This window comes from Populus nigra, chromosome 8 (genome assembly GCF_951802175.1).
Source record: "Populus nigra chromosome 8, ddPopNigr1.1, whole genome shotgun sequence".
NCBI classification, from domain to species: domain Eukaryota; kingdom Viridiplantae; phylum Streptophyta; class Magnoliopsida; order Malpighiales; family Salicaceae; genus Populus; species Populus nigra.
Genome location: NC_084859.1, coordinates 10,319,082 through 10,337,436, shown reverse-complemented (window position 1 = coordinate 10,337,436; position 18,355 = coordinate 10,319,082). Strand labels below are relative to the sequence as shown.

Sequence of the window (18,355 nt, the reverse complement as noted above, 5' to 3'; positions counted from 1 at the left end):
GACTCAATTGATTTAGCAAGATTTGATAAAAAAATCCAATTAAAATCTGTTAATTATTTATTTTTGTTAATAAAAATAATGTCATTTTAATTTAAAAAATTTAAGTTAATCCATAATATTTTGTGATGCAATCAAAATATGTAATCTGTATCTTATAAAAATTAATTATTAAGCCGAGTTTAAAAATTTTAAATAGAAGTATTCAAATTGAGAATTGATAAATAAAGAACTTCCAAAACAAACATCGATCAAAAAAGAAGAAAACGTACAGGTATAAATTTGGTCATCAATTAGAAGAAATATATAGTTACATATTACTTTTTAAAAGTTTTTTAATATTATGTTTTTACATGAGTATATTTTAAAAATGTATTTGCTATTAAAAATATTTTGAAAAAAATATTTTTTTTATTTTTCAATTATTTTATATGTTAATATAAAACTAAAAATATATATATTTGATGTATTTTAAAGTAAAAAATATTTTTAAAAAATATTTTTTGATCTTATTTGTTTTTGTGACAGAAACACCGTTTTTAAAGAATTTAAATTTATTTTGTTTAAAATTAATTTTTAGTGTTTTTTTTATTATTTTGATATGTTAATATAAAAAATAAAGTTTGAAAAAATTAGTTTGAAATATTTTCGAGCAAAATCTTTTTTGAAAAACAATTACTGTTGTATGTCCTGTTTGTTTACAGGAAAGTAGTTTTCTTTTGGAAAGTGAATTCCAGGAAAGTGAATTCCGGGAAAGTATTTTCTGATGTTTGGTAGTGTAATGAAAAATAAATTGGAAAACACTTTCCAGTATTTGGTTATGTTATGAAAAATGAGTTGGAAAATAACTTATTAATGTTTTATTTTTTCAAGTTTATTAAAATAATAAGCAACAAATCTTACAAATTAAAAAGTTGAATGAGAATGAAATTGAAAAAAATATATAATTTCATAAATTATCTCAAATAAAATAAATAATAATCAAAATAATAGAGATCAAATCTAAAAAATTAAAAAAATGAAAGGTGAAGAAATTAAAATAATAATAATTAACATTTCATAAATTATTTCAAATAAAATAAGTAAAAATCAAAAGAATAAGGACCAAATTTGATAGATAAAAATTTTCAATAAAAAAATGATAAGGAAAAAGCAAATAGCAATTATAAAAATAAAAACCAAAATTAATATAAAAATAAAATTTTAAGAGATGAAATTGAAAAATAAATATTCAAAACAAATTATATATAGCAATCAAAAGTTTGATGATCAAATTTGATATAATCAGCAAATAATGACATTTCTAAATTTTTCACAACTTTCGAAAAAGTGTTTTCCGCCCAAATTTTTCAGGAAAACACTTTCCTGAAAACCAAGTCAAATTTTCCTTTGACTGGAAAGTGTTTTCCGTTGACCAACTTTTCTAATGGCAAACAAACACATGAAAGTTTGGAAAGTGGTTTCCTGTAAACCACTTTCCGGAAAACAAATACAGCCAAAAGAGAAAACATTTTCCTAGAAACCAAACCAAATTTTTCTTTGACTGGAAAGTGTTTTCGTTGACCGGAAAGTGTTTTCCGTTGACCAACTTTCCTAATAGCAAACAAACACAGGAAAGTTTGGAAAGTGGTTTCCTGGAAAATGAATTCCGAGAAACAAACATGGCCGTAATGTCAAACATGTTTTGCATCATATTATTAAATATACAATTAAAAATATTTTTTTTATTTAGAAATATATCATAATATATTTTTATATTTTTTATTTTTTAACATCAAAATATAAAATTATGAAAAAACTAAAAAAATAAATAAAATTTTAAAATATATCCAAACCCAATTAAAAACGCAAAACAAAACATCCACGAAGAAGAGCTTCCACGACTGAAATTTGCATTAACAAAATAATACCATAAATTGGTTGCCTGTTAAGTATTAATCTAATATTTTAGACTCGGCCCCATCATTATCATTTGGTCTAGGTCGAGACATCATATCCAGCACACAGTGAGCCAGTGTACTTGAAACTAAAGGGTTTGTCAGATCATACGTCCAGTCCCATCGCTGTGTTATGGAGGCTTTAGACACAGTTCGGCGTGAACTACAAGAAGCTTTAATTTGACAAGGTTCAGTTTGGTTCTCCAGTAAAAGCAGGAGGGAGGAGGAGTGCAACTTGGCAGCGTTCATTATTCTAGTCATGGAGCACACTTCGGCTTCTGTCTGGTTTTGTAAAGAGAGGCAGAAATCTTCGAGGTCAGAACTCTCACTTGGTACCAAAATCGACACATCGTCTTGTTCCCATCGAATCCTAAACTATCATCATTGTCTGAGAAAGTGGACAAAATGAGGGCGATCAGATTTGGAAAACTAATACTTGTTTCAAGAAATCTTCTCCTTTTGGAAATAAGATAACTCTTCGGATTTGGAAATTGGGTTTTCCTTCAAGTAACCTCTCTGGTTTCTTTCCACGAGCTGTCTATTCTTTTTCTCTCCATATATTCGTCTCTAGCTCTCCCACTTTAATAGTTTAATGTTTATCGTTGTATTATTATTATTATTATTATTTTGTGTGTGTGTGTGAACACTTCGATGGATGATGGATGCCCATTACTATCCATTTACATTTCATGTGACCATGTCTCACTGGCTCAATAAAACACTTTCCTACCTATCTAGATGGTGGATCAATAATAAAATTTTAGAATAAAAAAGTTTGTTTTTTCTATGGTCTCAGGTTCAAGTTTTATGGTTACTTATATGATAGCCACTAGAGATTTATATGGTCATTAACTTCAAGATCTATGAGATTAGTTGATGTGCGTATAAGCTGGCCTGAACATCCACATTAAATTTTTTTTAAAAAAATATTTTGCTGAATTGCATGTTTAGATCCATAAGTTTCTTTTTTTCTGTCTTTTTTCCTTTTAAGCTATCGTACAATAAGAAACTTTGGCAGACACAGCTGATAATAAATTTTTATTATTGTTACTGTGGTAATGATTTTTTTTTAAATATATTATTTGAAATTTTTTTGATAAAATAATATATTTTTATATTATCGCGTTTTAGAAATGTAATATTTACTAAAAATTATTATTTTCAAATGTGATAAAATAATTACCGCGTTTCAGAATAACAATATTTAATTAATGTCACTCTTGTTAAACGCAACAAGATGAAAATCCAATCATTTTATTCAATCGATCAACTGATTAGATCTAATTATATTAACCGGTCTACTATTTCACATAAAAATCATAATTTTATATAAAAAGATTTTCTAAATATATTTTAGAAGTCAAAATATATATTTTAGCACAAAGACAAACACTAAGGAACCACTCATAATGTACAGAAATCTTTATTCTTTTATACTTGTGAACCAGCAACTTATAATTACATGAATTCTAGATTCCATTACAACTTATAATTACATGGGTGTAGTTACAAGTCTATTCAAACTTCATCTTAGTTATATCCGGAAAAAAATAATAAAAAAGGGCACAAATTCATACGTAAGGTTGTTGACTCCTTTAAAAATTCTGAGGATGGCAAAGTCAAATTAAGCCTGTTTCCATTCCAGGTGACAAAAGCAAAAGCAAAATCAAACAAAGAGGTCATGGACAAAAGAGGAGCCACATGTTCTAAAAGTAAAAGAGCCGTGGTCCGAGAACTTGGAAGAAACGTGATTGCTACGATGATAGCTGCTGAATCTGCTCCAGTACTACACGAACTATCGCAGAGACCTGGGGATTTATCAATCGATCGAATGAGAAATTTCTTCCTGTAATAAATCACGACTTCCGTTTCTGTTTTCATTTGTTGAATAATGATAATTTATTTTCCTGTAGCCCTGTTTACTTTTTCTATTCGGGGCTTGTTTTTAGAGGAAAAAATTGATTAATTTAAAAGTTATTTGTGTTAATCCTACATTTAAAGTGCCGTCTGGTATATAAATAAATTTTTTTATTGTTTGAAATATACCAAATTATAATTGTTAATTTTAAAATTTATAAAATTAATTAAGACGTATATAAATTGACCTGAACATCAATATTAAATATACCAAATAGACTAAACAATTATAAGAGATGACATCACAATATGCTACAATCACAATAATATCCTCACACTGCCTACTGTATATAAAATAAAAAAATAAAAATCCAATTCCTTATAAACTATGTTCAAGTCATAAAATATAAATTTATTATATTTGGCATGTAGTGATAAATAAAATTAATTAAATTAGGTAAAAAAGTCATTTATGCTGTATTTTTTCTCACTGCTAATTTGTTTTTCTATTTGTATTGAATATTATGTTTATTTTATTTTATAAGCTTCATAGAAAAATAACAATTTTCTCAAGTCACAACTAAGAAATGAATAATTTTGTATTTATTAATATATTTTTATACTTTCATGAATAAAAATAATTATTTTATTTTACCCATGCTGAAGTGGTAGATTTAAATAATTAAATAGTTTTATTTGTTTTTGAAAATAACTTATGTAAATATTTTTTCACTATTAAAAATAAGAATTATTTTATTTTAAATAATAAATATTTTATTATCATAAATAAATAAATATTTAGTTATGTACTAGCTAATTATCTCACCTTCCGTAGCGGATTAGGTTTTTTTTTTATTTGAATTTTACTTTCGAATTAAGGGTGTTCTCGAATTCAAGAGAAACTAGTACGGGTAGACAAGTTTTGTCTTGCGGGCTGTGGCATGGCTCTTCTTTTATCTTATTTTATGTGTGGCTTCAATAACTTAACACGTCACGTTTCTGTTTCTCATGCAGCGGCGGCGGCGGATGGATTCTTAAATCACCTAAAGCTTGGACCATGGGATTCCAAAGACACCTAACGACCCGGGGTTCAGATCAAAGGCTGAAGCTCGCAGACGCGAGATTGGTTCGGTGCTAGTGAACTCGAAGGTTGGGCCAAGCAAGTTGACCTAGAGGCGTGGTCATGGCGGGTTGATCGGGCCCTAAAGACCGGACCGAGTGGTTGTAACCCAGGAACTTTTTGAAGGTGGAAGACTTCAGGTGAGGGCCGGGAGGGCATGATGGCGGAGACGAGGCAGGGCGACCAAAAGGTCTGAAGCTTGATGACACAGGGAAAGATGGGGTGACATATATATAGACTCGGAGACGATCTATAAAAACAAATACATTCTTAATATTTTTTATAATATTATCAATCTTGATTGATTTTGAGTTGATTCAATTGAGATCCCCTATTATTCTTTTTAATTTTTACTAAACATCCTTAACATATTTTTTTTTTTGACTAAGTAACACTTAAGTTTTAAATCCTTACCCTCTTAATTAATTTTTCTCAACCAAACTTTTCCACCTCATACCAGACACAACCTCGTATTAAGAAAAGAATATGATTCTTTGATCGCATGGTACTCTCAGTAATCTGCATACCAAGAACACCCTTGATTTGTTTTTGTGACTTTTTTTTTTAATTAATGATTTGATTTTGTAATTTTTTTTAATTAACGTTAGTGTCTGGGCTAATTTGCGCGTACCTGGACTAATCCCATAGGCTCTGAAGTTAACAATCATGTAATCCTCTAGTGATTATTATATTAACAACCACATAACTTAAACTTGAGACCATAGAGAAACAAATTTCTTAATACCAAGTTTTTATTACTGAGCTACCTACTAGATGATAGTTTTTGCAATCTTTTTTTTTAGTTTAACGTGAGTGTTCGGGCTAGCTTGCGCCCACCTCAACTAATCCCACGGGCCCTGAAGTTAACGACCATGTAAGCTTCCAGTGGCTATCATATGAGCAACCATGGGGCTCGAACTTGAGACCATAGAGGGAGCAAACCTATTGGTTCCAAGCTCTTATCATTGAGTCATCACCTAGATGATTTAATTTTTATAACTTTTCCCCATATATTTATTTGTTGTCTGGAGGTTTCTTATTATGGTAAAAAAATCTCTCTTTGTTTGATTGAGTTTTAGAATATGTGAAGAGTAAGCTATTGTTCATTATAAACATATGGGAAATATTACTAGTAATGTTATTTTTTTACTTACTATTATATTTCTTGGTGGGGTTTGTTTTACATTAAACTTTTTTTATATAGAATAAATTTTATGATATTTGATAAATAATAATGTAAAAACAGTAATAATATTTAAACAATAATCATAGGGATGATAATAAGATTTGTTATGATAGGACAAATGATATTACTAATAATAATAATTACACGATAATAATAATTATGAGTAATAATAAAAATAATAATAATGATAATGATAAAATAATTAAGTGGAAAGGACATGATGTTGATAATGAGGCTTATAATAATGTCATGGTGGAAGTTACAAAAACATAGTAGTGAAGGGGCAATGATGTGGTTGAAATTGTTAGATATTATGGTTATATATTATTCTCTGTATTATATCTTATGAATTTTTATGAATTGGAAATATATTCTAATAAATAAATTAAATTTATAAATATAAAATAAACACAAAAAAATTATGAAAATATCTTTTTATAAAATATTCTATATGAAATAAGCTTCTCTTTGAAAATCCTTGTGATCATTCATATTATATATACAAATGACAAAATAAGGTCCTCCAAAGTATACAAAAGTCTCTTAAACTAATTAATGATTTAAGAAAATCAATTTTTTTTTTATAGAAAAACTTGTAAATTAGTCTTGAAACCAAAACTTATAAATCAAGTTGCGGTATGTTTGAACAATTGTTTTTATCTTAATGCATTCATTTTCTCTCCAAAATAAATTGATACGAGGCAAAAAATATTTAAGAGAAGTAAAAAAAAAAAAAAAAAAGCTACGGCCATGGCTCCTCAAAAGTATACAAAAGCATCTTAAACTTATTAATGATTTAAGAAAATTAATTTTTTTTATAGAAAAACTTATAACTTAGTCTTTGATACCAAAACTTATAAATCAAGTATTGGTATGTTTGAATAATTGTTCTATCTCTATACATTTATTTTCTCCCCAAAGTAAATTGACGTGGGACAAAAAATTAATTAAGAAAAGAAAAACTAAGAATTAGAAGAAAAAGACTGGAGCTGAAAAAAAGAAAAAATGAAAAAAAATCAGTTCAATTCTTCATCAAACGGAATAAAAACTGTCGGTAATTTTGTTAGTAAAAATAACACGTTTTTATTTTTTTACTTTGTTTTAATTTTTTTTTCCATTGTAATTCCATCGGTAAATACTGAGAGAATATTTCTGTCGGTAAAATTCCTCGACAATTTACCAACAAAAATATTTCCTCGATATTTTCATTTATATTTATTGATTTTCCGATAATGAGACTGAAATCCAAAATAAAAAACATCAAACCTAAGAATAAAAATCCAAATAAAATAAACTAGATCTCAATCTGAAAAATAATTTAGACTACTCTCCATCATTTATAATTATACATGTGTATGATGAACCGTGTCATGGATCTGCTATCCTCACCATAAATGTTTTGTAGCTTCAACCTTGATTATGGTAATGCAATCCACGAATAATATGTTCCATATATCAACTAAGATCTTATTCACCATCTGTTCCTTCAAGTAGCCTAATTCCATGGAGACATGCGCTTCTCTCGTGTACAACTTTAATTCCATGTTTCCTTCCCATTTTGTTTATGATTTTTCAAAAATATAATTATTTTTATTATGAATAAATTAATACATTCATGTTCTTAATTAAAAGCATGACATTTTTCTAGTAAGTCTCTTATTTTCTTCATTTAAAATATAATTTTTTTTAGGAAATATGGAAGCTAGTTTCTTTCCAAAATAATAGCTTTTTATCAAAAGGTTGCTTTCTCTTCTTGGCACAAGCTAGCTCAGTCCATCAGCTTTGTCGTGGGTCAAATTATTTTTTTTTGCATAAAACATAATATTTAAGTATCACACATATATTTTAAAAAGAGAAGAAAATATGTAAATTGGATTTGGGTTGAATAAGTTTGCTCTATTTTAATTGAGTGAAAAAAATAGAAACAATAATAAATAGATCAAATTTAAAAAGAAAAAATTAGAATAACCTAGGGAAAAAAATATTTTTCCAAAGGGGGACAAACTATATATCTTAATTCACATTAAATACAAAAAAAAAAAATAGAGCAAAAAAAGAACATAAAAAATCAACACTAGTAAACCCAAGTTAGAATGACAAACATGTAACCTCGATTATTAGGGTTAGGTCACCCTAGAATATCTTGCCAAACCCGCGGCCTATATCATGAGATTAGAATAAACTAATTAAAAATGTAAAGATAATTATAAAACTCTATTTAAAAAAAAAATATCAATCCGTGCTAACTTTTCAAACTCGTAACTTAGGTAATTAGACTCGAAGTACTTTATCTGAAAAAATCATGAAGTTCAATTTTCATTCAATCAAATATTAAATGATGAAATTAAAAAAATAGCAACTAAAAGTATAAGGATCAAAATTGAAATATAAAATAAATTTTATATTTGATTGAAGGGTGAAATTGAAAAGAAAAATCAATTTAAGAAAAGAATGAGGATCATAATTGACATAAAAAATAAAAAATAAAATTTTGATTAAAGAGTGAAATTGAAAAGAAAAATAATTTTATTTTTTTAAAAAAATAATGAGAATCAAAGTGGTAAAAATAGTATACTATAAATTTGAATTGACAAATAAAATTGAAAATAAATAAAACTTTACAAAAGGGGTAATAAAAAAAATAGAAATCAAAACAGCCAAATTGAAAAACATAATACCATAAATTTAGATTGAGGGATGAAATTAAAAACCAATAAAACTTTTACAAAAAGGTCAAGCTATCATTTTATATCAAATTAAAAATTAAAAGAATAAAGATCAAATTAAAAAAATAATATATATCAAAATGAAATTAATTGAAGAAATTGAAAACAAATAAAACTTTTAGAAAAGATCCAAGAAAAAAAATTAAGAATCAGAAGAATAAAGACTGAATTTGAAATATCAAGTACAAAGAGGAACAAGCTGTCATTTTATAGGAAGGAGAGAGAGAAAAAAAAAATTTCACGGCAACAAACCAACCATCTAACACCTACACGCGCCGCCTTAAAAAAGATATTTTTATCCACTATGAGACACCGCACACATAACCTATAGTGCATGAATGCCTCCCACACACACCTAGCTTATTTTTTTAAAAAAAGACCTTTGTAAAAAGATGAAAAACTCTTTTGACACTAGTTTTTTTTTCTTTTTACATTGTGGTCATTTTATTGTACTTTTGAATTTTTTTTATTTTTTATATTCGTCAAAATATAAAATTGTTTTTTATCTTAGATGATAATAATTAAAAAAAATCATTTTGAAAATACCACATTGCTCATTGAATCCAATTTTATTTTATTTTTTGTTTTTAAAAATATTTTGATAGTTTTATTAATTTAATAATAACTAACGTTTCATATAAAAAGTCTTAAAGTTTTGTAGTGTGAATGAGAACAATATCATTATACTATTTTAATTAATAGTGTTTTCGAATCTTAAGCTACAATATTTTTTTCAATGCCAGTTTTTGTTAATATCATATAAATTTTTTATTAACATGGAAACGTAATCCTACCAATATAATAATGGCATTCCAATATATTATTACTACTCACACGTCCAGGTTTGGCAAAATAAATTTTTTATATCAACACCATGGTAGACTTTTCATGACCTCGCAAGCAAATGGGGTCGGGCACCTAAAAGTAGATGAAAATGGGCTTCTCAATGCCAAAGTCCATTCGAGAAAGGAGGAAGAGATGATGCCAAAATCTGCGAAAAGATAGATAAGAGCTTGCTGGAGTGAGGACACCATTCGCAGTCAAATGCTTGCAGACAGACAGAAACAAACTCCCTTTTCATTCAGGTTTGGTTTCATTCATCTAATCTTATAGAAGTTTTTTTTTTTTTTAATAACTCCATTTTGAAATTATAAATTTCGGATTTTGCAGTTAATTAACTATTTGGAGTTTAGGGAACAAAAAAATATCAAGGTAATCTCTTCTATCTATAAATTGCTCTGTTGAAACATTTTTTTCTTTCTTAAAAAAGACAGAATTACGTCCCTGTCATTGCTGGTTTGAAATGGTAAATAGGAGCATGACTTTTTCAAGACAGAGTAAATTATGTGGAAACTGGAAAGATCTTATGATGATATCTATGAATATTCCGATGCTGCAAATCATACCCTAAATTTCAATCCCTTTTTATATTTTGCAATATGGTGGTGTATAACTAACTACAAATGAGAATTTGCAGTACTCAATTCCTGTAGAGCAGGTGAAGTATTCTTGCCTTTCTTGGATTTATTTATGTTGACTTTTTGGAAAATCACATCTTAGTTTAATGTTTTCTTGACTTTTGGGAAATCACATCTTAATTTACTGTGTTTTTCCTCTTATTAAACCATCAAGTTGTGGTGTTGCTGACGCTTGGTTTGTTGAACCCAACCCTGGTTTCAAATAATTTCTTAATGTATCCGAAACGTGTTTTTTTATATCAATTTGTGGGATGAAATTTTTAAAATTTATGAAAGAATTTGCTGAGGGGTCAATTTTTCTCTCCATAATAGTCGTCAGCATTTCGGCAATCTTAGCGTGCAGATTCAAAAAGGTTTTGTGTCTATAGTTTGCAGTCGGTTCTTCTTTCTTTTCATTTTGCTATCTACTGGGTTTCGTGGTGAGAGTAGCATGACTGGATCCAGAAGCATGCGCTTGTGGGAAATTAAAATCTTGCTTCCTGATAAAAAAAGAAGGAAGCCTGACTTGGGAACCAAAACCATTTCAGCTCAATAATGCATAGTTTACTGAGCATTTCTCCACCTCTTTCCCCATCCTTCAGGCCTTTTTAGTTTCGACAGAGTTTTGCAACAGAGAAAGGGGGCTTATGGAATTTGATTTTACTAATCTGTTGGGTGTGGAAACCCACCCGTAACGGGATGTTCTCTAGCTGCTTGATATTTCCATTTCTTGTCTTTGGATTCATGATATGGATGTGTTCATCGGATGACAGTTCATGCACAAGCAGTGGAGAAGAATTTCCTTGCGCTTTATGTTATTTCATTACCACTGCTGAATAATGCTTGGAAAAGTTTTTACTGTTCCTGTTATGATGACGATGATGATGATCAAGATTGACATTTTTACTATCATCATGCCAATATGTTGATAAATATTAAGTTTTCCATGGTAAGTTATGCTGCTGAAATTACACCTGTAAAGTTAAGCGTCAACTTTAAGGGAAGCAAGGTGGAGAGAGTAATAAATACACTATTTTGCTAGACCCTCCGGAAGATATGCTTAAAGCACACCTCAGGAGAGGATGGGCGAACGGAGAATGTGAAGTCACTTTGCATCCAGTGCTACTGAAAATTAAACCATATATTCGTCTGACCAATATACACGATGGGTGGCAATGGGCAATTTTTAATTGACAACACTTTGCACCTATTGTTAGCGACTGGCTGAGAAACATAAAAAAATAGCAAGTCTTAACTATTAAGATTCGTTTTGCTACTAAGAAAAAGGAAATGTATTGGAATTCTAGAGGGTATTAGGCAAGATCAGCAATGGCAACCTTGCAACCAACGCCAAGCCCCCAGCACATCATAATATTACGAGTGGAGAGTGGGGTTGGGGGGCATGGGAAAGAAGTAGAGAATAAAAAAAGAAAAAGAAGAAGACAACTCAATTGAGAGGGGAGAGACGATAGAAATTGTGGAGTTGGAAGACATGATAAGCTCTGAAACAACATGAGATGATTATGGAGTTTTTGAACGCTAAAGCTTACACGATTTGTGGCCAGTGGTCATCAATCAATCATCATCCAATAAAAAGTCCACCGCAGCCAGCACCACCAAAAGTAAACGCCATTTGAGATTCATATATCTAATGATACAGCCTTTTATTTATTTATTTATTTATATTTTATATCATGTAGTTGCCACTAAAATATCAAATGACCTAACGTCACGCCCGCACTCTCTTCATTTCTGTCTCTCTCTCTTTAGGTCAATGAGGGGTTCGATTGCAATCTCACATCTTTGTAAGCCTACAAGTTCTCCTAGATAGAATGGATAATCATGTACTTGGCCATCTCTTCTTCCATCATCTCCTCCACCCCCATCCCCCCACCTTCTCCTCCTCCTCCTTATGTCTTTTTCTTGTTCCACTATTTTGGTCCCTTAAACTTGAATGATGGTGAAGATAATGGTCAAGAAAGACAGCTTTTCTACTCTGTCTGGCTTGACATATCAAATCATTATTATTCAAAGACCAACGCCCCCTTCCTCCTCTTCCTTGGTCATGGTCTTATTTCTTCTTTTAATAGCATCGCTACTGTCTCCTTGCCATGCTGCTACTGTCTGCAATCAAGATGATCACGACTCTCTCTTGTCCTTCTCCTCCTATTTATCATCTCCTTTGAATTGGGATCGCTCCACTGATTGCTGCCTCTGGGAAGGAGTTGATTGCAATGAAACTGCAGATGGCCGAGTAACCAGTCTCTCTCTACCTTCTAGAGACCTTACTGGCACCCTATCCCCATATCTTGCCAATCTCACAAGCCTTACTCACCTCAATCTATCACATAATCGCCTGCATGGTCCTCTACCAGTTGGATTCTTTTCCTCTCTCAGCGGTCTCCAGGTCCTTGATCTCAGCTACAACCGTCTCGATGGTGAATTACCATCCGTTGATACCAATAACCTTCCTATCGAGATAGTAGACTTGTCTAGCAACCACTTCGATGGGGAATTAAGTCACTCCAACTCATTTCTCCGGGCAGCCTGGAATTTGACAAGACTTAATGTCAGCAATAACAGCTTCACAGGCCAAATTCCTTCCAACGTCTGCCAAATTTCTCCTGTTTCCATAACCCTCCTTGACTTCTCCAGCAATGATTTCAGCGGGAACCTTACTCCAGAACTAGGGGAATGTTCCAAACTTGAGATATTCCGCGCTGGTTTCAATAATCTCTCGGGGATGATTCCCGATGATCTGTACAAAGCAACATCACTTGTACATTTCTCGTTACCTGTTAACTACCTCTCTGGTCCAGTCAGTGATGCTGTGGTCAATCTCACTAATCTTAAGGTTCTCGAGCTGTACTCCAATAAATTTTCCGGCAGGATACCAAGGGACATAGGCAAGCTCTCCAAGTTGGAACAGTTGCTGCTTCACATTAACAGTCTCGCAGGTCCTCTGCCTCCATCTCTGATGAACTGCACCAATCTAGTAAAATTGAATCTGCGAGTCAATTTCTTGGCAGGAAATCTCTCTGACCTCGATTTCTCCACACTCCCCAAGCTTACCACCCTCGATCTTGGTAACAACAACTTTACAGGTATCTTTCCCCCAAGCCTCTACTCATGCACATCACTAGTTGCAGTTAGACTTGCCAGTAATCAGATAGAGGGGCAGATCTCACCTGACATAACAGCTCTAAAATCTCTGTCTTTTCTCTCAATTTCCGCCAACAACTTAACTAACATTACTGGGGCTATCCGAATTCTGATGGGTTGCAAGAGCCTCACTGCTCTCATCCTCTCCAATAATACTATGAGTGAAGGTATACTAGACGATGGAAATACATTAGATTCAACTGGATTCCAAAATCTCCAGGTTTTGGCCCTAGGTCGTTGCAAACTCTCTGGTCAAGTGCCTTCCTGGCTAGCCAGCATCACGAGCCTACAGGTCATAGATCTGTCTTACAATCAAATCAGGGGTTCAATTCCTCGTTGGCTGGGTGATCTGTCAAGCCTTTTCTACTTGGACTTGTCCAATAACCTTCTTTCAGGAGGATTTCCTCTGGAACTCGCAGGATTGCGAGCACTAACATCGCAAGAGGCTGTTAAACGAGTGGAAAGAAGTTATCTAGAGTTGCCCGTGTTTGTCAAGCCCACAAATGCTACCAATTTGCAGTACAATCAGCTCTCTAGCCTGCCACCAGCTATATACCTTAAAAACAACAACCTCAGTGGCAACATCCCTGTACAGATTGGCCAACTGAAGTTCCTTCATGTGCTGGATCTCAGTGATAACAGATTCTTCGGGAACATTCCTGATCAGTTATCGAACCTCACTAACTTGGAGAAATTGGATCTATCAGGAAATGACTTATCCGGAGAAATCCCCGCTTCACTCTCAGGTCTGCATTTCCTGTCTTTGTTCAATGTTGCCAATAATGAACTTCAAGGACCTATACCATCGGGAGGTCAGTTTGATACTTTCCCCAGTTCCAGCTTTGTAGGGAATCCAGGGTTGTGTGGTCAGGTTTTGCAGCGAGCTTGCTCCAGTTCACCAGGAACCAGCCATTCTTCTGCTCCTCATAAAAGCGCAAACATAAAACTCGTCATTGGACTTGTTGTTGGTATCTGTTTTGGCACCGGTTTATTTATTGCTGTGCTAGCACTGTGGATATTGTCCAAGAGAAGGATCATTCCTGGAGGGGACACCGACAACACTGAGTTGGATACAATTTCCATCAACTCTGGATTTCCTCTCGAGGGTGACAAGGATGCCAGTTTAGTTGTATTGTTCCCAAGTAATACTTATGAGATCAAGGATCTAACCATATCTGAACTCTTGAAATCCACTGACAATTTTAATCAAGCAAATATTGTTGGTTGTGGGGGTTTTGGTCTGGTGTATAAAGCAACATTAGGAGATGGGAGCAAACTGGCTGTCAAGAAACTCTCCGGAGACTTGGGTCTGATGGAAAGAGAATTCAGAGCAGAGGTGGAGGCTCTTTCCACAGCTCAACATGAAAACCTGGTTTCCCTGCAAGGCTATTGTGTGCACGAGGGATGTCGCCTGCTTATATATTCCTTCATGGAAAATGGGAGTTTGGATTACTGGTTGCATGAGAAGACTGATGGTGCATCCAACCTGGATTGGCCCACAAGGCTCAAGATTGCACGGGGCGCAGGTTCTGGTCTGGCTTACATGCACCAGATATGTGAGCCTCATATTGTGCATCGTGACATCAAATCTAGCAACATCCTCCTTGATGAGAAGTTCGAAGCACATGTAGCAGATTTTGGATTGTCCCGGTTGATTCTTCCTTACCAGACTCATGTTACAACCGAACTTGTTGGAACTCTGGGTTATATTCCTCCGGAGTATGGGCAAGCATGGGTAGCTACTTTGAGAGGAGACATATACAGTTTTGGAGTTGTTATGCTTGAACTGCTGACTGGGAAGAGGCCTGTGGAGGTATCCAAGCCAAAGATGTCAAGAGAATTGGTTGGCTGGGTGCAGCAAATGAGAAATGAGGGTAAACAAAATGAAGTCTTTGATCCTCTCCTGAGAGGAAAGGGTTTTGATGACGAGATGCTGCAAGTACTGGATGTGGCCTGCATGTGTGTTAGCCAGAATCCTTTCAAGAGACCAACCATCAAGGACGTTGTTGATTGGCTCAAGAAAGTTGGCTCGCACAGAAATGAAAACAAGGGTTAGTGGAAAATGGTCTTCAACACATTAAACAGACATGTATACCTGCACAAAATATGAGGGTTTTTTTGTTAATTGTTTTCGAATGTAAATGGATAATTTTCCTATCATATGGTATATAGACGAACAGAAAAAGAAATTACAATTTATAATCAGTTATTAACGGAGGAATCTATAAGTTGAGTTAAAGATATAGTCTTATGACTGTAACTTCATCTCCAATACATGCAACCTATCACCTAGAAGGACATAAAACAGCAGCTTCTTGCCTAAAACATTAACAACTCCTCATGGTCATCTCCGATACATTCATTAACTGTATCACTGCATTTTTTATAACTGAACCAATCTAGATTCACTATTCATTTACCTTTTAGTTGCAGCAGACCATAGTCATTTAAATAATATTGTCAGTATTTTTTTTGGTGCAATAATGGATTATATTAAGAAAGACCAAGGCCACTAGAGTGCCACTCCAATAACACCAGCTAAAAAAAATATAAAGCATGCCTGGAGGAGGATTAGTCCAGTGCACGAATTGCTAAGATCAGGAGGAACCCATCTTGTCAATATTCGTAGAGAAGGTAAAGTGTTGATGTTCAAGAATGAAGTTATGTAAACATGAATATATATAATTACACTACACTAGAAGACCTATAACTTTTAGTTGGAAGTTGGTACAACATCCTGAAGGTTGAAGAAAAAAATGAGTATATTTTGCGGGATACAATTGCGAATGAAGAGGAATTATAAGATGATAAAGATGCCTTTCGTTTAACGAATCACAACATTGCAAGTTAAATGGGTCTTGAGTAAGCAGATTAAAAAATTCTTATCAATCAAAGCAAATCGCAAATCGAAGCAATAGCACCATCAAAACACCTAGAGCCATCTCTTTCCATCAAAAAGTAAATTAAACTGATACAAGTTATTGCAGTCCTCAAAATGCTCTTCTAAATTGCCAGTTCATGCCTTTAGAAGTTCCATTTGAACAATGTAGGCCATCCAATATTCAACTTCTCTTCAAAGCAACCATTAAAAGGAATAGTAATTAAATAACTAAACTACAAGATGAGATTCTCTATAGTCTTTAGCAAACAAGATAAGATTCTCTATAGTCTTTAGCGAGGCAGATGTTTATCTCTTCGGGCATAATGATGCATAAAGCACTAATCACTTACTTTTAGCCAAATTCTAGCATTTGGTTAAAAAGTAACAAGCTAAGAAGGCCAACAGAACCCAAATATCAAAGAAAAAGAATTGAGTGGTTAGGGATGACGCGTCAATCACTAAGAGAGGAAGAGAAAAGGGAAAGCATAATAACTTGCTTTAATGAACCAAACTTTAGCATCTGGAAGTTGAAATTGCTGATTCTGCCTTTGTCAACTACTAGGACATTTTTGCAAAGTAGGCATTAAAACAAACAGCTAGCCTGCAAAGGGCACACTAACCAGCCATGAGCATAAATTGATATAAAAGTTTGCTAGAGAAAGAGATTATCTTGAAGTTCAGTGCTGTGCTTGAGAGCAGAGAAAAGGAAAGAAAAGAAGGTGTTGATTGGACAATGATGAAAATGATGCGTTCAGGCAATAATGAGAGAACAAGTTCCGTCTGTCTTCGATAGAAGAAGAAGTAGAACAGGAGCATTGCTGCTGCTGTTGCTGTTGCCTACTAAATATATGATCTGTTGCAACTTTGAGAGGCAAAAAGTAAAACAAGTACTCCTGCTACTAATGGATCCTCCATATAGCATGTAGTGTTGTAATGTCAAAAGTAAAATGCTTGGCAATGGCAATGACAGCTAGCCATCTCCAATTCAATCCCATGTTTCCATTTTGGGTTTCGTACGAAACCCACTTTAGAGAACTTGTACGTGGTTGAATGAGGTGTTTTTGAGATTCTTAGCGAGAATGAAGCCATCAGTGGTGATGAAGATAGCTCAAGTGTTTGGGAAGCGAAGCTATGGAGGGTGGCCAGAGGAGGAATATGTTCACCATATTGACAAGTGTCAATGGTGCTATCTGCCCTTAAAAAACAGGCATAAATAAAGTTCTGTGTGGTTTTACTAATGCGCTGCTTACTGCTAAAAAACCAGACGAGGTATGTCTGATGATCATCACTCACCAGGCTTCCAGATTGAAATTGAAACTGGAACTGTACCCAGAGTATGTGCTCATGCTCATAGTTATTTTCCACATGCTATTCAGTATTTCAAATTTGGCCGCTGATGTGTATTTGGCAAATTGGATTTTTTTTTTTATATGCACATACATGGCTTTTTGGGTTAGAAAAAAAAAAATATCTTTCTGCAATGTTAATATGTTTCGACATACAAACTCTTTTGACAGCCTTTCAAGTCCTCTTGGCTTCTCACACTCAATGGAACCACATTCATCCAGCCCAAATTAGGTTGCTGTGTTAAAAAACAAATCCTAAAAATAAGAGTGCAAACCATAAATTTATCACATATACACATGAATATGAACATAAAAAATTCACATTTTTTAATTTCAAGAGAAATAATATATTTTTATATTTTACAAAATGTAATTTTGGCTCAATAGTCATTATCCTTGGATAACAATTAAAATTGATTCATTTATCCTAAGTGAACGTTTAAAAATATATTTTGAAAATGAAAGTCATTAACCAAGAATAACAACCGAAATTGATTCATTTATTTTAGATGGACATAAAAAAAATAATTTTTTAATTTAATCTTGATATAAAAGTCATTAACCTAGATTAATAACAAAGATTAATTGTTTATTCCAGATGAACTTGAAAAAATCAAGTTTGAACATGAAAGCTATTAACTTAGAATAATAACAAAAAAAATGGTTTATTTTATCCCAAGTGGGCT

At 32.6% G+C, this 18,355-nt stretch overlaps 1 protein-coding gene across 1 annotated transcript; it reads left to right on the top strand.

The window, feature by feature from the left end:
- The first annotated feature begins 11,982 nt into the window (after positions 1–11,982).
- Positions 11,983–15,644, top strand: LOC133701677 (tyrosine-sulfated glycopeptide receptor 1-like). Its single transcript, XM_062125694.1, has one exon. It carries the CDS (start codon positions 12,235–12,237, stop codon positions 15,496–15,498), a length of 3,264 nt encoding a protein of 1,087 aa, XP_061981678.1. The 5' UTR covers positions 11,983–12,234; the 3' UTR covers positions 15,499–15,644.
- Positions 15,645–18,355: the final 2,711 nt, after the last annotated feature.

What these genes read in the sequence shown, in the direction of transcription:
- LOC133701677 (XM_062125694.1), top strand. Translation starts at nt 12,235, where the DNA reads ATGATGGTGAAGATAATGGTCAAGAAAGACAGCTTTTCTACTCTGTCT.